The sequence below is a fragment of the Nomascus leucogenys genome, chromosome 15 (genome assembly GCF_006542625.1).
Source record: "Nomascus leucogenys isolate Asia chromosome 15, Asia_NLE_v1, whole genome shotgun sequence".
In the NCBI taxonomy this organism is placed as follows: domain Eukaryota; kingdom Metazoa; phylum Chordata; class Mammalia; order Primates; family Hylobatidae; genus Nomascus; species Nomascus leucogenys.
Window position 1 is genome coordinate 66,482,223 of NC_044395.1, and position 22,094 is coordinate 66,504,316.

At 43.7% G+C, this 22,094-nt stretch overlaps 2 protein-coding genes across 6 annotated transcripts; both read left to right on the forward strand.

Annotated features, from left to right (window-relative positions):
• Window positions 1-1,275: 1,275 nt before the first annotated feature.
• LOC100587548 (olfactory receptor 52B6) lies at window positions 1,276-2,287 on the forward strand. Its single transcript, XM_012503523.2, is given in 2 exon segments — window positions 1,276-1,356; window positions 1,358-2,287. Coding segments are annotated over 2 exon segments (1,011 nt in total).
• Window positions 2,288-4,842: 2,555 nt separating this feature from the next.
• TRIM6 (tripartite motif containing 6) lies at window positions 4,843-21,625 on the forward strand. Of its 5 annotated transcripts, XM_012505159.2 has the most exons (9): window positions 4,863-4,909; window positions 11,905-12,220; window positions 12,299-12,394; window positions 13,196-13,291; window positions 14,001-14,231; window positions 17,056-17,078; window positions 18,818-18,918; window positions 19,208-19,234; window positions 19,450-21,123. In XM_012505159.2, exons 1-9 carry the CDS (start codon window positions 4,875-4,877, stop codon window positions 20,013-20,015), a joined length of 1,491 nt encoding a protein of 496 aa, XP_012360613.1. In that variant the 5' UTR covers window positions 4,863-4,874; the 3' UTR covers window positions 20,016-21,123. The 5 variants fall into 5 exon arrangements, with proteins under 5 accessions (XP_003254887.1, XP_012360613.1, XP_003254886.1 ...); XM_003254839.3 differs by having other exon boundaries at window positions 4,843-4,909; window positions 11,905-12,394; window positions 19,450-21,625; XM_003254838.3 differs by lacking the exon at window positions 4,863-4,909 and adding an exon at window positions 5,324-5,598 and having other exon boundaries at window positions 11,905-12,394; window positions 19,450-21,625.
• The last annotated feature ends 469 nt before the right edge of the window (window positions 21,626-22,094 follow it).

Sequence of the window (22,094 nt, forward strand, 5' to 3'; positions counted from 1 at the left end):
GGCTGATCACGAGGTCAGGAGATCAAGACCATCCTGGCTAACACGGTGAAACCCCGTCTCTACTAAAAATACAAAAAAATTAGCCAGGCGTGATGGCGGGCGCCTGTAGTCCCAGCTCCTTGGGAGGCTGAGGCAGGAGAATGGCGTGAACCCGAGAGGCAGAGCTTGCAGTGAGCCGAGATCGCGCCACTGCACTCCAGCCTGGGTGACAGAGCGAGACTCCGTCTCAAGAAAAAAAAAAAAAGAAAGAAAGAAAGACAATTGTTACTCAGAGAAGACAGTGACTTGTCCAAGATCAAGCAGCCAATAGTTAACAGGGCAGACCTCTGACCCAGGTTTTTTCACACCCTCTCCGGTGTTCTTTCTAAATGCCATAGCTACCTTAACTGCCTTCATACCTATCAGCGCATCTGTGCCTGGGAAAAAGGGGTGCAGGGTTGGCAGTGCCCACCACCCCCAACCCTACTCTTTCACATAATCTGCTAAGCAAATTGTTGTTTACTCCTCTTGTTGTAGGACTGCAGTCCTCTCTGCAGGGCCTGGGGCTTTTGCAGAGCTCATTACAGTTCACATGCCCAAAGAGATTGTAGAGATTGGTTTTGATGTTCTACCTATCCCTGTTCTTTTCTGCACCTATGGCACTGTGCTGAGTCTGGCAATGTTTTTGAGCCCTTTGGTTTCCTGAAAAATTTTTATTTTTTATTTTTTATTTTTTTGAGACGAAGTCTCACTCTGTCGCCCAGGCTGGAGCGCAGTGGCGTGATCTCGGCTCACTGCAACCTCCACCCTCTGAGTTCAAGCGATTCTCCTGCCTCGGCCTCCCGAGTAGCTGGGATTACAGGCGCCTGCTACCACACCCGGCTGATTTTTTGTATTTTCAGTAGAGACAGGGTTTCACCATCTTGGCCAGGCTGGTCTTGAACTCCTGACCTCGTGATCCACCAGCCTCAGCCTCCCAAAGTGCTGGGATTACAGGCGTGAGCCACTGTGCCCGGCCTAGTTTCCTGAAATTCTTAAAGCTGTGTGGAGAGCTTCTGAGTAAGAACACTGAGCCTGTCTGTGGGCAGGTCCTGTAACTGTGCAGAGCCTATGTGAATTATTTACGGAGAATATGGCTGTGTGCAGAGCCTGTGTGTGATTATCTGTAGAGATATGCCTGTGTGCAGAGGCCATAACTGTCATCAGGCCTGTAAGTATATGCAGGCCTTGTGCATATGGACGCTTTTATAGACACTCTACTAATGTGTTCAAAAATCTGAAGCTCTTTTTTTCCCTATGGCACAGGTGAGGGCTCTGCATAAAATCATGGCCCTTTTTTCTGCTAACAGCGTAGCTGCTATGAACAACTCTGACACTTCGCATAGCAGGCTGCTTCCTCACTGGCATCCCTGGGCTGGAGCACCTACATATCTTGCTGTCCATCCCCTTCTGCATCATGTACATCGCTGCCCTGGCAGGCAATGGCATCCTAATTTGTGTCATCCTCTCCCAGGCAATCCTGCATGAGCCCATGTACATATTCTTATCCATGCTGGCCAGTGCTGATGTCTTGCTCTCTACCGCCACCATGCCTAAGGCCCTGGCCAATTTGTGGCTAGGTTATAGCCACATTTCCTTTGATGGCTGCCTCACTCAGATGTTCTTCATTCACTTCCTCTTTGTGGCCGACTCTGCTGTCCTGCTGGCCATGGCCTTTGACCGCTATGTAGCCATCTGCTCCCCCCTGCGATATGTCACAATCCTCACAAGCAAGTTCATTGGGAAGATCGTCACTGCCGCCCTGAGCCGCAGCTTCATCATTATGTTTCCATCCATCTTTCTCCTTAAGCGCCTGCACTATTGCCGGATCAACATGATTGCACACACATTTTGTGAGCACATGGGCATTGCCCATCTGTCCTGTTCTGATATCTCCATCAATGTCTGGTATGGGTTGGCAGCTGCTCTTCTCTCCACAGGCCTGGACATCATCCTTATTACTGTTTCCTACATCCACATCCTCCAAGCAGTCTTCCGCCTCCCTTCTCAAGGTGCTCGCTCCAAGGCCCTGAGTACCTGTGGATCCCGTATCTGTGTCATCCTACTCTTCTATGTCCCTGCCCTTTTTTCTGTCTTTGCCTACAGGTTTGGTGGGAGAAGTATCCCACACTATGTCCATATTCTCCTGGCCAACCTCTATGTTGTTATTCCTCCTATGCTCAATCCCGTTATTTATGGAGTGAGGACTAAGCAAATACTGGAAGGAGCTAAGCAGATGTTTTCAAATCTTGCCAAAGGATCTAAATAAATGTTTTCAACTTAGTCTCAACCCTTTTCTATACCTATCAATTGTCCTGTATTTAGCCCATTCTCGCCTCTACATCTTCCAATTATCCCTGTGTTATTCTCATCGATCTCCCAATTTATTTAAATATGTCATCTACTCAAACCCACCTCTGATTTCTTTTATTGGAAATCTTTAGTAAAATCTGTCTCGTCCTCTTACTCTTACTATTGAAATGCAATCTGATTTCCCATCACCTCAAGAAAAACTAGCTAATTAAGGGAAATGTAAGAACCAAATTTACGTTCTAAGTGAAACCTTTTTCTGACTGCTTACATTGGCTTCCTAAAGTGTTCTTAATCACTTGTATATAATTTTGACATTTGCCAGTTCAGCATCTTTCTCATGATGGGAACCCCTGAGAACTGTCATGTCTAAGAATTTATAGTCTCATGGAATGATATTTTTCTCACCAGTTGCACAAATTCACGATCACATACATGTATGTACCCATGTTCAGAGATACTAACACAGCAGCAGCATAAATAGGTGGACATATCCATTTATCAACTTTTATCAAATAATTCTGAACTAACCATTACCTGTTCTGGACAAAGTTTTCCCTGAAATGTAGACAATTGTATAGGACTCTTTTCCATCCAAATATGCTTTGTATTTAAAAGTTACATTCATCATTAAAATTAGAAATAAAAATACCTACTCATATCTAATACCTATGGATATATGTATTATTTAATAAATAAAGAAATATAAACATCTATATGTTATTTAATAACTTGCTCAATAATAACTACTAACATCAGGAATTAGCCTAGGCTGATGTTCTCTAAGATTGAGAAGAGCAACTCAACCTGAATTTTAGCCCAAGACCAAACTATTCTTGAAAACATAGTTCGCATCTCAACCCTGCCCACTCCTATACTCAGCCCACAGTGAAAGAGCCATCATTTGAGATTCTGCCCCACGTTTCATCTAAATTACTATTTTGTTGGATCATTAGTATATTGTTTCTTGTTTTATTAGAAATCTCATCTTTGTGTCTTAACTCCCTGTCTAGAGTGTACACTTCTTGAGAAAGAAAAGATTATTTTGAAGGCTTTTTATCATATTGCCCCAAAGCATGAGAACCCTCTCATAGCAAATATGTAATATGAGTATATGTGTATAAAATTCTTCTTTAAAAAATTTAACATCACTTTTCTGTTCTAGACTCATTCTTCTTTGCAGGAGTTCTTCCTCCTGGGAGACACTGGGACTCAATGTCACGTAGAGGAGAGAATTGTGCTAGGTGCCAGGAGATATGGATTTAGAAGTTAGATGTACTACTTGGTCAATAAGCTTGAGAGTTTGGATAATATCCATAAACTTAATTTTCTGCTCAGCTTTGAAGAAGATGAGAATAATATAACATTACGTATCTATTGCATAATAAGCATTCAATGAATGTTCAGTTCATTTCCACCTTTTTCTTTCCACATAGCTCTCTGCATCCTCAAGACAATGATAATAAGAATTAGAGAGAGGAGTCATTAGCATCCTTATTATGTGGAAAAGAAAACTGTAAGATGTGGTGATCAAGTTTTAAGTTCTAGATCTTTTTGAAATTGACTCTGTTGGAAATGACTGTTCCATTTACTCACTGTGTGAGTCTGGGCAAGTTACTTTACTTCTCTGTATCTCAACTTTCTTTTTCTTTTTTTTTTTTTTTTTTTTTTTGAGACAGAGCCTCGCTTTGTTGCCCAGGCTGTAGAGTTCTGAGGCTCTATAAGCTTTACATGTATTCATAAGACCTAAATAAAAACAAAGATTGTCTTCTAGTTATATAAGTCAAAATTACAGATACACACACACAGCTTTATACATACATACATGTAATTTTAAATTGATGAATTTTAATGATCGTTTGGCAAAACACGCCATTATGCAAAGGGGCTATCTTTTACTCACTCGTATAACTTTGTTTTTATTTAGACATTTAAATTAATATGTTTATATGGAGTACAGGTGTATTATCAGTGTAATGAAACTCTGATAGGATATTGGAAAGCTACAGTGCACTGCAGACAATTTACAAGGGTCACCTCTGGCCTGGTGTTCTCAGAGGCCTCCGGATTTGCCGTTCATCAGGTAAGATGAACAGCTTTGCGTTGCTACCTTCAAAAAAAAATTTTTTTTTTTTGAGACAGAGTCTCACTCTGTCTCCAGGTTGGAGTGCAACCTCCGCCTCCCGGGTTCAAGCGATTCTCCTGCCTCAGCCTCCCGAGTAGCTAGGACTACAGGAGTGCCCAGCTAATTTTTGTATTTTTAGTAGAGACGGGGTTTCATCATGTTGGCCAGGATGGTCTCAATCTCCTGACCTCGTGATCCGCCCGCCTCGGCCTCCTAAAGTGCTAGGATTACAGGGGTGAACCACCGCGCCCGGCCTCAAAAACTATCTCGATCTCCCTTACCACCTGAGAGGTCACTGGTGACCACACCCATGGAATCGGCTGGATCTCCTGCGGTGCTGGACAATTTGACCCTCCTCCTCCCCTGGCCCCGCCCCTTCCCCCCTGAGTCTTTCGGCTTGGGAGGAGGACGCGGCTGCTGCATGTCCTCGGCTCTGATCCAGGCCACAGATTCCAGGTTAGTGAGCAATTTCATTTTCTGGCCAGCTACCGCTGTCCCCACTTGTCTGGAGAGTTTGACCCGCCCTGCAGGTCGGGTTGTGAGGTTCACGGGGGAAAGAAGAATGAGGGAGACTTCTGCATTTTCAAGTTGACTCAAGTTTGGGAAGGGAGCACAGAAGAGGCACCTTTGCAGCTGGGAATAGGCCGTATAAAGAGAGTTAAACCTCGATTCTAGAAGCTAGAATATGTAGGGGAGGCAGCTCTGGAAACTGCTTTAGGGAATCACTGCAAACCATTTGTCAGGCGTGGATTCAGAGTCAGCATCCCTTCCCCCCTTCCCACTTCCCCCCATCCCCTCCCCCCATCTCCAGCCTGGCCGCTCCAGGAAGTGAGCACCATTTATCCCCCACCCCAAGCGGCCGGACTCCTCCCAGAGGGAGTTGGGAGATGAGCCTTCCGCAAACTCCTGACCTGTGGGTCTGTCCGTTCAACAGCCAAAGGCTGGCGGAGGAGGGAGCCCCTGCCTTTCTCGGAACGGAGCAGAGTCATGCGTGGTTGAGTTTAGATAAAAGACGAGTGAGCGCGCTCTGTTCCTTAAGATTAGTTTAAGGCGCCTTGGATTGCTCCGAAGACCTTTGACCACCTGATGTTGCTTACATCTGGAACTTCTTGGCTTCTCATTCCCCAGATGTGCGGGTCAGAGAGGTTTGTCTACCGTTCTGCTGACTGGCTCTTATTGTCACTTCTGGCAGAGGTGACAGGGCAGTGAAAGAGATAAGGTCCTTTCCCTTTCGGAACTCATTATATCTTTATTTCTTTTTCTTTCTCACTGCAAATGACCCCACTGAGGTTAGAGACATTTTATTTTTAATCAATCAGTCAACAGAGACAGAAATGTGTGGTTAGGAGCATAGATGCCGCAGCCAGACTGCATGTGTTCAAATCCTGACTCTGACAGACACTGGCTGTGTGCCCGAAGACTGTTAACTTGACTTCTTTGAGCTTTAGTTTCTTCCATCTATAAGATGGACGGAGTAATAGTGTATCTTAAGAGTTTTGGTGAGGATTAAGCGAGACAGATTTAAACACGTAGGAGGCTGCCTGACACAAATTATGGTCATTATTACTGGCAAACTCCATGCCTAGCTTTAAAAAAATGCACAATCAAAACAATTTTTAAATTATAGGTTTCTGAAATGCAGGGGGTAGAAATTCTTTTGAAGTGGAAATTAAATTTTTTTTGTTTTGAAACTGATTATGTTCCAATTCAAATATTTATTGAGTCCTGTTGGATAATCAATTGCAGATAATAGGTTAAATATAACCCTACACAAAGATAAAAAAATGTTATTCCTAAAGTGCAAGAACTCATGCCCAACTCGCTTATAAATGCAACTGCCACCTATTTTATTCCACTTTCACTAGGGCTCCCAGCTGGTGGACAGGCCCGCTCTGTCATTCCTAACTCTGAACCCCTAGCCTACATCAGCCCCAGTATCCTCTGCTGAGTCACTGATTTTTATTCTGAAAGCCATTTTGATATCGATGCAAGCTTCCATTCTAAAAGATGCTTCATATTTAAATAGCAGGCCATTCTCTGTCCCCCTCCCTCTTCTAGCTGTTTTGCGCCCAAAATTGTATCCACCTGGGAAAGAAGGTCCTTTATCTCAGGCAGTGCTTCTGAAGCCTTAATGTGCATAAGAATCACCTAGAGAACTTTAATATTAAAGTGCAAATTCTGAATCATTCCAGGAAAGACTGAGATTCTGCATAAAGAACTCCAAGTGGTTGCAGTGTTACTAGTTAGCAGACCTTTTTCAGGCGTCTGGTTCTGCTTTAATTGGTCCCACCTGGTTGTGAATTTGGGCTCTTTCTTCTGCTAATTTAATGCACTGGGCTCTGGGACTGCAGGCTCTTCTCGTCTGCACTCCTCACAGTCAGAATGCCTTCTCTAGCCCATCCACACTGCTCTGGAGACTTGGCCTCAGTTGGAAACTGGCAGCCTTCCATATCTCCCTTGGGCTGCACTCAGCTGCAGTGGGCAGTCAGGGCTTGCTGGCGTGTGGGCAAGGGTCACTCAAACCTATGCTAACTGTATGCTCCCCTCCTTCACAATTTCTTTCCCAAGCCTCAGCTTTGACAAGAGACCTCAACTCTTACAAATCTTTTTTCTGCTCAAGAATTTTTCTCTGTCTAAAGAGAGTATTAGATGAATATCTAAAGCAGCATATTAGATAGAAAAAAAGACATATAATGAAGTAGAAATAGAATGAAGCCACATATGTAATGTTACATACTCAAGTAGCCTCATTAAAAATAAGCAGGTGAAATTAATTTTAATATATTTTATTTAACCCAATACATGCAAAATACAATTAGGACATGTGATCAATATAAAAAATTAATAAGATCCTTTAATTTTTTTACACTAAATCTTCAAAATCCAATGTGTATTTTGTACCTAAAGCAACGCATTTCTGAGTAGCCACACTTCAAATGCTCAATAGCCATATCTGGCTACATGTTTGACAACACAGTTCATTATGCTTAGAAGATCAGAAACCAAGCCTTTAATTTTTCTTGTATTTTTTTGTTTCTGTCAGTTTATTGAGTTCTATCTAGTAAGTTACAAATTTTAAGCATGCAATTCTGTGAATTTTCACAGTTGCAGTCAGCTGTGTAACCACCACCATGATCATGATACATAAAGGGCATTTCCGTCACCCTTCATATTTCCTTATGCCCTTCGCAGTTCATCCTTTTCTCCCACTCCTGGGCCCTGGCTTCCACTGATGTGCTTTCAAATACCATAGCTTTCTCTTTTCTAGGATTTCACATAAATAGCATCATACAATAACTTAAATTTGATGTTTGGGTTCTTTCACTTTGCATGCTTTTGAGATTTATCTTGTTGTATATATTAACAGTTTAATTGTTTGGTAATATGCCACTGTATGGATACACCACAGTTCATTCATTTACCAGTTAGTGATGTCATGGATTCTTTTCAGTTTGGGACTATTACTACGTTGCATTTATGAGGCAGTAATTCTCCTTCAAGAGAATTGGGTATGCTAAATACAGTTTTGCCTGAAATGAAAGTGTGCATGTGTTTGTTGGGGAAGATGAATTGGAACTGGACTTTCAATTAAAATATAATACCAACACAATTATTATTATTATTATTATTATTTTGAGACGGAGTCTTGCTCTGTCGCCCAGGCTGGAGTGCAGTGGCACAATCTCGACTCACTGCAAGCTTCGCCTCCCGGGTTCACGCCATTCTCCTGCCTCAGCCTCCCGAGTAGCTGGGACTACAGGCACCCGCCACCACACCCGGCTAAATTTTTGTATTTTTAGTAGAGACGGGGTTTCATCGTGTTAGCCAGAATGGTCTAGATCTCCTGACCTTGTGATCCGCCTGCCTCAGCCTCCCAAAGTGCTGGGATTACAGGCTTGAGCCATCACGCCCGGCCAAAGCAATTATTTTTTTAACAGTAACAGTTTCATAAGATAGCACATTTATTTCTATACTCTAGTGCCAGCATCAAGGCCAACTATAAGCTCAGCAGTAAGTTATAATTTTCAGTCCATTATAAAGTTAATTGATCACTTCCTGTGTTAGCTGCAGTGCTAAGGTCTGGGGCACCTGGAAGATAAAGTGAGACTGGGCCTCTGCCCTCATAATGCTAATTTATCAAAGGCAATAGAGCCTTATAGTGCAGTGTGCTAAGTGAGATGATGTGGGTATGGTAGGAGATTTTCACAAAGGAAATAATAGTGCAGTTCCCACAGGTGTGATTAATTTGATTAAACAGACTCTCAGAATGATAGGTAAATACATCTGTAATACCAATTAGTACTACCAGTTAGATGTACAGAGTTCATTAATTTGTTAATTATATTTTGCACCCTTTATGGAGATGAGGAATATAAAGGAGTAATAAGAGCTCCAGCTCTGCAGCCTGCGTATCTGCCTTCAAAACCGGCCCCCGCCACTTGAAGGATCTACTAAATACCGGTTTATGCAACTATGAAATGAGATTTAAGGGACATTCGTAATGTTGTTATATGGAATTATTGAGTTATTACATACAAAATAATTAAATTCTTGCTGAGTACCTAATGGGCTTTCTGTAAATATTTGCTGTGAGCATTGCTGCTGCTAAGCATGGCAAAGCTGAAGACCCAGGCCAGTACTTGCAGAAGCACCACAGAACACTAGATGGCAGCACCAAGGGCCTGTTTTCAGCTCGCTAGATCCCCCAGCAGGGCCGCTAGGAGGCTTACGCTTATGTCCCATGACTTTTTCTTACCCTTATCTGAGACACTTTCTCGGGCCCTTTCTTCCAAGGAGAGTATTGTTATTGGGAGGCAATGTGATATACTTTTTAAATCCACCAGGTCCTCAAGATGGGGGTAAATTGGTACAATTTACAGGGCCTCGTGTTTAGGCCCACACGGACTATGTTTTTTACATCAATGTGCGTTTACTTTTGCTGGGAAACCAGCCAAAGACAAGTTAGAGAATTCCGCCTGCTCCCTACGCACTGTGGCCTGTTCAGAACAGCGAGGTCACGCCTGGAACCAGGGCCAGAGCTTCACATAGGCAGTGTTAGCTGGCTCTTCTTTGGTGGCCCAAACACAACTCCAGGTAGGCAGGCAGAGCAAATGGCTTCCAATGAAAATAACTCAATGCTGGAAACAGTTTTAAAAATTTTCTAAAGAGTATTCTCAGTGTGATTTTAAACAATGGTAATGTAATTTATCAACAACTCTTCCAAGAAAAATAGAGAATAAAGGTCATATTTCTCAATGAAGATATAAGGCCTCAACTGCCTTACCGGCCACCTCTCCTTACATATGGACCCCCTTAGGATCCTGCTGAAGTTTAAGACAGGCCCTGGCAAAATCCCATCATCAAATAGGATCTCTCTCATTTCCATACTTCCAAAGCATTTGGTCCATGCCTGACTTTCACAGCCTTTACACTGACTGTCTTTGGTCAAAGTTATGAGTTTGAGGACGAAGCTTTGAACTAGCACCCTGGAAAGGTTAGGTTATGCCAATTCTACAACTTACAAGATGCATGATTTTGTAAAGTCACTTGATGTCTCTTCTTATTAAAGAATGGAGAATACTCTTATTTATGCAGAGTTGTCCATGAGGGAGAAAGAAAGCAAGAGAATGTGATTTCTAAATCACAACTGGTTACAGAATCATGAGTTGTAAAAATATTACCTCCCCAGGCTGGGTGCAGTGGCTCACGCCTGTAATCCCAGCACTTTGAGAGGCCAAGGCAGGCAGATCACTTGAGGTCAGGAGTTCAAGACCAGCCTGGCCAACATGGTAAAACCCCCTCTCTACTAAAAATACAAAAATTAGCTGGGCATGGTGGCGCTCACCTGTAATCCCAGCTACTCAGGAGGCTGAGGCACGAGAATCACTTGAACCCGGGAGGCAGAGGTTGCAGTGAGCCGAGATAGTGCCACTGTACTCCAGCCTGGGTGATAGAGCAAGACTCAGTTTCAACAACAACAAAAAAATTGCCACCCCTTATTGTGGCCATTGCTGTTTCTTTGTTTTTTTCTGAGAAGGGGAGCATGTGGTGAGAGGGCTCTATGTGGAGCAGGGCTGTTAAGAAGTGGAAGTGTTTGCACAGTCTTAGAGATCAGATACCAGAGAGTGACGCAAGGGTGTTGGCAGAGAGGTGAAACAGCTCATGGAAAGGTCACAGATGATGACTGTAGAGGATGAGGGGGTTCTGACCCCCTCATTCATCAAAAGTTGAGGACCTATCTGTCAGGCTCTATGCTAGCTGCCAAGGATACAACCATGAACAAAAAGTCTCAGATCTCATGGAGCTTACATTTCACTGCGAGGATTCAAACAAGTAAAGATCTATATTAAGTGGTGTAAGAAGTAAAATAGGCCGGGTGCAGTGGCTCATGCCTGTAATCCCAACCCTTTGGGAGGCCAAGGCGGGTGGATCACGCGGTCAAGAGATCAAGACCACCCTGGCTAACACAGCGAAACCCCATCTCTACTAAAAAATACCAAAAAAATTAGCCGGACATAGTGGCAGGCACCTGTAATCCCAGCTACTCGGGAGGCTAAGGCAAGAGAATGGCTTGAACCCAGGAGGCAGAGCATGCAGTGAGTCGAGATCGCGCCACTGCACTCCAGCCTGGGCGACAGAGCAAGACTCCCTAATGAGATAAATATGTGGAGAGTGATTGTGTGGTGGCTGTGCTCTAAATAGACTAGTCAGAGCAGACCCTTCTGATAAGGGAATAGGTAGGAAGCTAGTAAGTCATGCAGATAGCAGAGTAAAGGGTCATCTTTACATCACGAACAACAAATGCAAAAATCCTGAGGCAGCAGTGTGTTTTAGGTGCTTTTAACATTGAGGATATATTTTGGATGAGAAAACGTCACACAGTCTCCAGGTGCGGTGGCTCATGCCTGTAATTCCAGCACTCTGAGAGGCCAAGGCAGGAGCATCACTTAAGGTCAGGAGTTCAAGACCACCTGGCTAACCTGGTGAAACTCCATCTCTGCTAAAAATACAAAAACTAGCCAGGTGTTGTGGCACATGCCTGTAATCCCAGCTACTCGGGAGACTGAGGCAGGAGAACTGCTTGAACCTGGGAGGCGGAGGTTGCAGTGAGCTGAGATTGTACCACTGCATTCCAGCCTGGGTGACGGAGTGAGTCTCTATCTTGAAAAAAAGAAAATATCACACAGACAGTGACTCACACAGGCCCCTCCTTTCCAGGGCCTCAGTTTGTCACTCCATTCAATAGGAGCAAGAGGAAATTATCACTGCTCTAATATGGGGAGAAATTGGTACCTTGTATCAGCCGGGATAAAGAACATATTGGATATTAGAATGAGAAGCCCTTGTTACCCCAGGTGTCTGACCTCTTTATCCAGGACTGGGCAGTCAGTATTCCTTTATTCTCCCTCCTTTCTTACCCTGACCCTTTTTTTGTTTGTTCATCTACCTAGGATTCTACAAGCAGGAAACATCTTAGAAATCAGGGCTGAGCCGGCAGGAGCCAGGAGAGTAGCTACAATGACTTCACCAGTACTGGTGGACATACGAGAAGAGGTGACCTGCCCTATCTGCCTGGAGCTCCTAATAGAACCCCTGAGCATAGACTGTGGCCACAGCTTCTGCCAAGCCTGCATCACACCGAATAGCGGGGAATCAGTGATTGGTCAAGAAGGGGAAAGAAGCTGCCCTGTGTGCCAGACCAGCTACCAGCCAGGGAACCTGCGGCCTAATCGGCATCTGGCCAACATAGTGAGGCGGCTCAGAGAGGTAGCGCTGGGCCCTGGGAAGCAGCTGAAAGCAGTTCTTTGTGCAGACCATGGAGAAAAACTGCAGCTCTTCTGTCAGGAGGATGGGAAGGTCATTTGCTGGCTTTGTGAGCGGTCTCAGGAGCATCGTGGTCACCACACGTTCCTCGTGGAGGAGGTTGCCCAGGAGTACCAGGTGAGACCCCAGGATGGAAGGGGAGACAGAGAAACAGGGTCTTTGGCAGGTTTTAACGTTTTATCATGCTCTGATCTGATCTCTTTGTAGTCTTCATCTACCTAGAGAATGAACCTGGAAACTGCCTCACTGATTAAGAATAGATTCTTTATCTCTTACTTGCTATTCCAGATTGAGTAGATAGAGCTGCTCGGGGTAAAAAGGGTAGTTGGTTGACTGAGTGGGGAGATATGTTGGCAGGGAAGGTAAAGGAATTTATTTACTCATGTATTTATTTTGAGAAGGCGTCTCGCTCTGTCGCCCAGGTTGGAGTGCAGTGGTGCGATCTCGGCTCACTGCAACCTCCGCCTCCCGGCTTCAAGCAATTCTCGTGCCTGGCCTCCCAAGTAGCTGGGACTATAGGTGTGCACCACCATGCCCAGCTAATTGTGTGTGTGTGCGTGTGTGTGTGCGTGTGTGTGTGTTTAGTAGAGATGGGGTTTTGCCATGTTGCCCAGGCTGATCTCAAACTCCTGAGCTCAGGCGATCCGCCCGCCTCAGCCTCCCAAAGTGCTGGGATTACAGGCGTGAGCCACAGGTGCTTTGTGGTCAGGCACCTTCCCAAAGAGGGTGGAGAATCAGCCTATCCCTGTTGGTTTTCATCCTGTGTATATAAAAGATTTGTTGGCCTTCTCAAGTTTTCATCCTAGGTTATGACAGGCTTCTTTTGAGGTTAGCAGAATCTCTGTCCCATTCATTCTATGTCTGGGTACTGAGTCAACTGAAGGCTTGATCCTGCTTGACCTGATTTGTTTCTTTCAGGAGAAGTTTCAGGAGTCTCTAAAGAAGCTGAAGAACGAGGAGCAGGAAGCCGAGAAGCTAACAGCTTTTATCAGAGAGAAGAAGACATCCTGGAAGGCAAGGGAGACTTTTTCTGAAGATGTCCTGGGGCAGGAATCATGGCAGGTCATAGGAGCTGAAGGCAAAGGAGTCCTTGTCCTGTCCGTCCTCTGATGCCATGACTAGAAGAGCTTCCCTTTGCCTGGGCCTCCACTGTATTGCTTCCAAACAGGGGGGAGGAGAGGGGAGGTAAATAGCAAACATATCAAAACTGAACCTAGGAGACAATCACAGAGCAGAGGAACCATGGCTAGGGGTCGCCCCAATTCATAATTCTGGGTCTTGCTCTACAGTTTCAGTCTCTTTGGCTTTTCCCTTGCATTCAGAATACAAATGCAAGGGAGAATGCAGGTAAGGCTTGTGAAGAAGCCCAGATCTGAGACAGGTTAGTCACAGGCCAGTAATTTCTACCTCAGTACTCAAAATTGGAAGAGGAGGCTGATGCAGAGGTGAGGGAGGCTTCCTGGAATCTAAATGTCACCCAGGAATCACAGTTGATGTCTAGATGGCCTAGATAAAGCAGCCCGGGCCAATGGTCTGGGCAGAGCTGAAGGGAGAAAAGAAGGAAAGAACAGGCTACAAAGGCTTTCTCCTGCATCCTTTACCCTCCCTCTCCCTGGGAAGCCTGGCCCAGGAAAGCAGTCCTGAGCCCAACTCCCCTGCTTTTAATAGAGGAGACCCTCAGTGTGACCGACTAGCAGCCTCTTTTTCTTCACTGTTCCTGAAGAATCAGATGGAGCCTGAGAGACGCAGGATCCAGACAGAGTTTAATCAGCTGCGAAATATCCTACACAGAGTGGAGCAGCGGGAGCTGAAAAAGCTGGAACAGGAAGAGAAGAAGGGGCTACGAATTATAGAAGAAGCTGAGAATGATCTGGTCTACCAGACCCAGTCGCTGCGAGAGCTCATCTCGGATCTGGAGCATCGATGTCAGGGGTCAACAATGGAGCTGCTGCAGGTAAGGCTTGTGAAGGAGCCCAGATCTGAGAGTCAAGGAAAAGAGAAACTAACTTTCCTTCCTTTCTGGGACATCAGACTACCATCGTTGCGGGGACAAGAAAAAACATTCCTTTGGCGCTATAGTGCCTATCCCCTATTAAACTGTTTAGAGGTATGGAGTAAAGCATAAGATAATTCAGAGTACGGATGCAAGGGAAAATCCCATTTTTATTTATAAAGCGTTGTCTAAAAGTTTATTTGATGCTGTGGAGAAGATCTGTTGTATCCAGTGATGTTGTTCTTTCTGTTCTGTCTTTCTCAGTCTTGGCACTATTTACATTTCTGGCTGGATAATTCTTTGCTGCGTGGGATTCTCCTGTACGTTGTAGGATGCTTAGCAGCATCTCTGGCCTCTGCTCACTAGATGTCAGCAGCACCACCCCAGATGTGACAACCCCAAATTTCTTCAGACATTGCCACGATAGCCCCTGGGTGAACACAGTGCTCTCCCGGTTGAGAACCACTGTTCATTAGGCACCTCTTGTCTCTGATGCTGTGTTGGGAATTTGCCAAGTGCTTCTTACCCAGCTTAGTCACAGGCACACTTATGCCAAGCTAAATTCTTAGAGACGATGTATTACCAGCCCTTCTTTGTTTTCACTCTCTTCTGTAGAGCAGAATCATTTAACATACTGTAGTAATCGATATTTGAACTGGTTTTGGGGGTCTTGGCTCTGGTCTGTATGTGTGTAGGTCGAAGATTACAAGGTATCAAGCCTAGAGAGATTTGATGGAGGGACTTGAACTGAGATTGAAATTCTAGCAACTGTTTTCTGCATAGAATGAATAATGTGGCTATGAATTTGAGGCATGATATAGCTTGTGATATTCTGTAACCTTCAGAGTGTAAGATATTCTTTAAATTTTGTTTGCCTTCGTGCTTTCCTCTTGCTCTTTCTTTCTTGGTGGAATAATTGTTTATTTACATATTCTTGGGTCTTAGTATTAGAGCCATGGGTAGCTACTTTCTGCCTGTTACAGGTTTTTCTCATTCACTGCTTCCTGCTTTGCACCTTCATTTTATTCTTCTTGCCTTTTTGTCCTCATCATTGATATTATTACCCTGATACTTTCTCCTTCACTTTTTTGTTCTGGCTCCTCAACACTCCTCAAACTGTAAATATTTTTTAAATGCAAATGAATCATCAATTCATATTGCTAGTTTAGACACTTCCACATTCATTAGTATGACTGCCCAATGGACATTTAAACTTGAGTAGCCTTTTCTAACAAACTTTCTAGAATTTTCCCATCACAGACATTGTTCTTTCTCTTTTCCATATCTGTGTGAATTGTTGCCCATTAAGATTTTATAGCCAAGGCCGAGCGTGGTGGCTCACGCCTGTAATCCCAGCACTTTGGGAGGCCAAGGCAGGCGGATCATGAGGTCAGCAGATTGAGACCATCCTGGCTAACACGGTGAAACCCTGTCTCTACTAAAAACACAAAAAAATTAGCCGGGCGTGGTGGCGGGCGCCTGTAGTCCCAGCTACTCAGGAGGCTGAGGCAGGAGAATGGCGCGAACCCAGGAGGCAGAGCTTGCAGTGAGCCGAGATCGCGCCACTGCACTCCAGCCTGGGGGACAGAGCAAGACTCCGTCTCAAAAAAAAAAAAAAAAAAAAAAAAGATTTTATAGCCAAGATAAAAGCTTCAAAATATCGACATAAAGCCAACATAAGAGAAGTAGCCACACAAAATAGCACATTGATTTGATCATTTCAGTTCCTCAGTACGGCCACAATGTAAGATTGATACAATCCTGGATATTTACTGCAAATTGATACAGCACCTCTACCACGTTCTATGTTCAAGCCAGCCAGTTTGAGTTGTGTCTCTATGAAATGCCACCATAAACAGCCCTAATACAGAGAAAATAGTTAATCCTGTGTTATATGGACCAATCTTAAGCTGTTCTTCGAGGTCATTGAGATGTATGGAGCAGAAGATAAAAAGACCAGATAGAAAGGAATAGCCAATTCCACGGAAATGAGACTAGCAGTGGCAGTGATAAAGGTGAACAACTGGTGACCAAATGAAATTAAGGATGTGAAGTGGACTGACTTGGGCAAAGATAGGATGCCAGGGTGAATATATGGTAGTTATTTCCTATTTTGTTTAAATTTGGTGACTTAAGTGGTTGCTAGTATGATTCAGTAGGATGGAAGGGAGACAAGAGTTGCAGAAATAAGTTTTCTTTTAAACATCTTGCATTTGAGGTACCTGTGACTCATTTGCTGGTGTATATATTAATCAAAATCATAAGGAAAGGGGGCTGAGCAGAAGTACTGATTTGAGAATCATCAACATGTGTGCATTAAAATGAAGGAAATGGATGAAGTCAGCAAAGGTAGGGTAGAGGGTTAGAGAAGGTGAAGTTTGAGAAACAACCATATTTAAAGCCCATGAGCCTGTATCTTCAGCAACCAGAACAGGATGTAAGCTACCCAAGGATGGAAATTATGACTTAATCATCTGAGGTTCTCTAGGCCAGGCACAATGCCTGACAAATAATACATGCTATACATACATAACATTACACACACATATGCACACACACAATGTTGTAAAAATCAAGACACTGATGAGTCGATTGAGTTATTTTTTGATGTCCTCACATGGGTTCTTAGAAACAGTCTGCCCTGAGTTTTTTCTCTACTTTGTGGCCTCCACGTTAGGATTGTCTTTCTTTGTATCATATTGTGGGGTAGTGGACATGGAAGGAGAAATGTGGATAAGGGCATGACCTGTTACTCCTTGACTTAACCTGTCTTTTTCCTTCCTAGGATGTGAGTGATGTCACAGAAAGGTATGTGTAGGAGAACATGAGGTAGTTCCCCTGGACTGATAAATGATCCCTTTACCCATGATCAGTGGGAAAGGGAAGAAGAATCAGAGTGGGGAAGATTCCAGAGAGTAGTCTTGAATTGCGCATCACATGAGAGTTTTGGCATCCCCAAATAAAGGGGATGAACTGGCTTCTCTGGTAGGAAAATGTGGGTGATGGGGGGTCAGTAGTTGGGGACAGTACTGTTATTTAGAATAAAGAGTTGCAGTATTGCGCCACTGCACTCCAGCCTGGGAGACAGAGGGATACTCTGCCTCAAACAAAAAAAAAAATGAATAAAGAGTTGCAGTATCAGTGACTCCCCAAGTACCCTGTTAGTGTACTTTTCCATAAACCTCTGTGCCTGCTTTCATCCCTGATTCTTAAGTTTATAGTTACCTCAAAATACACAGGAATTTTCTTTGCCTATAAATTTTTTTTTTTGAAACAGAGTTTCACTCTGTTGCCCAGGCTGGAGTGCAGTGGCATGATCTCGGCTCACTGCAACTTCCTGCCCGTGAATTTTATCAGTGTGACATTCCCATCTGCATTATTTCTCAAGGTCTAAGAATTTGGTCTTGGGACATCTGCCTTAAGTTTTTCCTTTCTCCCAGGCCTTGCTCCCTAGTAGATTTTCTTTCATCTCAATTCCAGTAAAAACGTAAACCCGAGCTCTTGAGGATAATAATTTAGCCCGGAAATCAAACATGTTCTCTGTCACATACTCCAGAGTCTCATCCAACAAGGTGACATGTCAAGCTGCTTGCACACTTGGTTCCTTCATGCTCCTCACAGACACATGAAATAGGAAGCCTATTGTCCCTTCTGAAATCTGTACTCTCCGTTTGGAGGTGAGGACATCTTTTCTCCAGCTAGTGGCGTAACATTCCCAGAGACAGCAAATCCTAAAATGCTGTTTTGAAGGTTTTCTGAGAAATCCTAGGGCCTAAGCCCACAGACTGTTCTGAAGAAACCCCTTCACTTGATACTCTCAAAGCCCCAGCAATAGGCCCTTGGTGTTCTGCCTGTCAACCCAGACATCTTCAACCCCTCTGATTTTAAATATTTTTTATCTTTTTTTTAGAGGTAGCAAGAGATTTCCAAGCCATTATTTTACTGAACTGCATAACACCTCTAGGACACAGAAAAAGGAAAATTATAGTATTTTCTAAAAACAACAACAGAAAAACAAAATGAGACTTTAAGAAGTTAAATCTTGGACAGGCGCAGTGACTCACACCTGTAATCCCAGCACTTTGGGAGGCGGAGGAGGGCAGATCACGAGGTCAGGAGATCAAAACCATCCTGGCTAACATGGTGCAACCCTGTCTCTACTAAAAATACAAGAAAATTAGCCAGGCATGGTGGCACGCGCCTGTAGTCCCAGCTACTCGGAAGGCTGAGGCAGGAGAATCGCTTGAACCTGGGAGGTGGCGGTTGCAGTGAGCCGAGATCACGCCCCTGCACTCCAGCCTGGGCGACAGAGCGAGACTCCTTCTCAAAAAAAAAGTTAAATCTTACACAAGTTTATGTAGATGATGAGATGATAGTTTCTAGTCTAGGTCTTCTGGCTCCAGTGCCAAGGCTGTTTGCAGAATGATGCTAAGTGTATTCAGAAAGGAGGATTGGAATTCGTCAGTAGGCTTGGGAGGTAAGGGAGATGGGGGGTGGAGGAACCCACAGTCAGCAGTGTGGGAACTCAGAAATCCTGTCCTTTCTAGGAGTGAGTTCTGGACCTTGAGGAAGCCAGAAGCTCTCCCTACAAAGCTGAGAAGTATGTTTCGAGCCCCAGATCTGAAAAGGATGCTGCGAGTGTTTAGAGGTAAGGAGATTCAGGGGAAAGAGTTTGGATGTGAAATTACTGTCGTGGGAAGAAATAAGTGGGATAGAGGATATAGTCGGTGTTTGAGCATAGTGGCAAAGAGGGAGGTCCCAGAGGGAGGGACATAGTGTGCTGAAGAAGATGCAGTTTGTATTTAAGGGGAGATGAAATGGCCAGGTGACATCCTCACAGGATTCCTCACCATTCCCCTCAATCTAGTAAGGAGAGAGACACCAGACATGAGACAGTTGGTCCTATTCAACATTATTGACTCTTTTCATCATTACAGAGCTGACAGATGTCCAGAGCTACTGGGGTAAGTAGAAGCCATGGCCTCTTTGGGTTGGCACATTCTGATCTCCTTTCACATGCCCTCCCCAGACATAGCCACACGGGTCCTAGGTGTTGATGCCTCCCCCATCCCCGCCTTATAGTTCCAGTTCTTCCAACCACTTCCTGTGTTTCCTCTTCTCAGCATAATGAGACCCATGTCCCCACTCTCATCTGCTGATGTTGTACCTTTTCCTACAGTGGACGTGACCCTGAATCCACACACAGCTAATTTAAATCTTGTCCTGGCTAAAAACCGGAGACAAGTGAGGTTTGTGGGAGCTAAAGTATCTGGACCTCCCCGTCTGGAAAAGCATTATGACTGTAGTGTCCTGGGCTCCCAGCACTTCTCCTCCGGAAAGCATTACTGGGAGGTAGATGTGGCCAAGAAGACTGCCTGGATCCTGGGGGTATGCAGCAATTCACTGGGACTTACATTCTCTTTCAACCATCACGCTCAAAATCACAATGCTTACTCCAGGTATCAGCCTCAGAGTGGATACTGGGTGATTGGGTTACAGCATAACCATGAATATAGGGCCTATGAGGATTCTTCCCCTTCCCTGCTCCTCTCCATGACAGTGCCCCCTCGCCGTGTTGGGGTTTTCTTAGATTATGAGGCTGGCACTGTCTCCTTTTATAATGTCACAAACCATGGCTTCCCCATCTACACTTTCTCTAAATACTACTTTCCCACTACTCTTTGTCCATATTTTAATCCTTGCAACTGTGTAATTCCTATGACCCTGCGCCGTCCAAGCTCTTGAATATTCTTCTGTTTCCACCCACTTCTGATAAGTACCCTGAGGCTTATCAGCATGTGATTCTCCCTTCTGATCTTGTTTTTCTGTGTTCTCAATTCTTTTGTTGTTTTTTGGTTTTTGAATTTTTTTGAGATGGAATCTCGCTCTGTCGCCCAGGCTGGAGTGCAGTGGTGCAATCTCGGCTCACTGCAACCTCTGCCTCCTGGGTTCAAGCGAACCTCCTGCCTCAGCATCCCAAGTAGCTGGGATTACAGGCACCCACCACCATGCCCAACTAATTTTTGTATTTTTGTAAAGATAGGGTTTCACCGTGTTGGACAGGCTGATCTCGAACTCCTGACCGCAAGTGATCCACCCGCCTCGGTCTCCCAAAGTGCTGGGATTACAGATGTCAGCCACCGCACCCAGCCAGTTCTTTTGTTTTAAACATTTACTCAGTACTAGGATGCACCCAGTGGTGAGAGTAAGCATCTTTGACTGATGACAGGTCTTGAGGTGGATAGGGGGTGCTTTCAGTATTTTGCCGTTAAGCATAGTATTTGATGCAGGTTTTTTTGGTTGATGCAGGGGATCAAATTTAGGAAGTTCTGATCTGTTCATTTGCTACAAGTTTTTGTATAAAATGAAAAATCGTATTCTACCTATGTCTTTTCTGTAAATTATTGAGACAATTGTGTGTCATTTTTGTTCTGTTAATGTGGCTTAGTACATTGATTTACTTCAATTTGTTATATTGGCCACAACTTGCTGAAATACACCATTATTATTTGTTGTATGCAGTACTGGATTTATTTTGATAACGTATTGTTTAGATTTTGTTTTCATCTATGTTAATGAAAGAAATTGGCCTGTATTTTTACATTCTTGTAATATCTTTGCCAGGTTCTATAAAATGCAATAATAAGCAAATAAATTACTGTGTTTTTGTGTAAGTATGTATAGGATTGAGTTCTAAAACCAAACCATTATAATGATAATTTGGGTAGCTTCAAACTCAAATTGAAGAGAGTCTTCACTACAGTCTTCACTACAACCTTTGGCCTTCCTCTCTACATTTAAGAGTAGCAATAGAACAATAAAAAAAAATACATCTTTCAAATTAATTGCAGTAAAAACAAAAGGGTAATGGGGAGAGAAAAACAACCCAATACATATTTTTCTCTCAGAATAGAAAGAAAATACAAAGAGAAAATATGAACACTATAAAGCACTTAAAGGAAGAGGTTGGTTTCTTCCAGCTTTTCCACACTCTCTTTATGCGCAGGAACAAACAGCTATTGAGTGAGCTGCTATGACTTTGGTAGAGAGGTGCGATATGTTTTTTGAACCAGCTATAAAAGAAATTATGAGGTACATGTGAGGGTAGAAACAAATACCAAGGAGGAGAATGGCACTGGCTGTCCCATATGGTATCCAGGAGCCACCAATGTCTGTTGAGTACTTCACACATGACTAGTCTGAATTGAGATGTGCTCAAAGTATAAAATATATACCAGATTTCAAATACCTACTTCAAAAAATAATGTAAAATATCTCACTAATAACTTTTCCTTTGTGTATTGCAATGATAATATGTTGGCTCTATTGGATTAAATAAAATGTTATTCATTTTACCTGTTTCATTTTATTTTTTTAATGTTGATACTAGAAACCTTAAAATTACATATGTGGCTTACATTGTATTTCTATTGGACAACTCTGGAGTAGATCCTATAATGAAATTTCTGTCCCTAAGTGAGCCCTAGTGTAAAAGCCTATGGACTCGGGATACAGAGGAGTTTCAAGGCACATATGTTTATCTCTACAAGAACCTGCACCTTCCCAGCTGCCCTGAGGCATTTTTATGGAAGGTAATGCCAGAGAAAAGCAGATCTCAACATATCTGGAAGTGTAGAAATTTGGAAGATCATAGAAAGGGCTCATGACCAGAGAATGATTCTGCCGACTCTGGCCCCTGCCATTAGTCCTCAGTCTGTTGGGCACTTGAAGCTCCTTCATGGTTCGAGGAAAAACTGATTTGTTATCAAGGCTCGGCTTGGTTGTCTATGGTGAGATGAAGTAGTGCAGATTATAGTAAAAGCT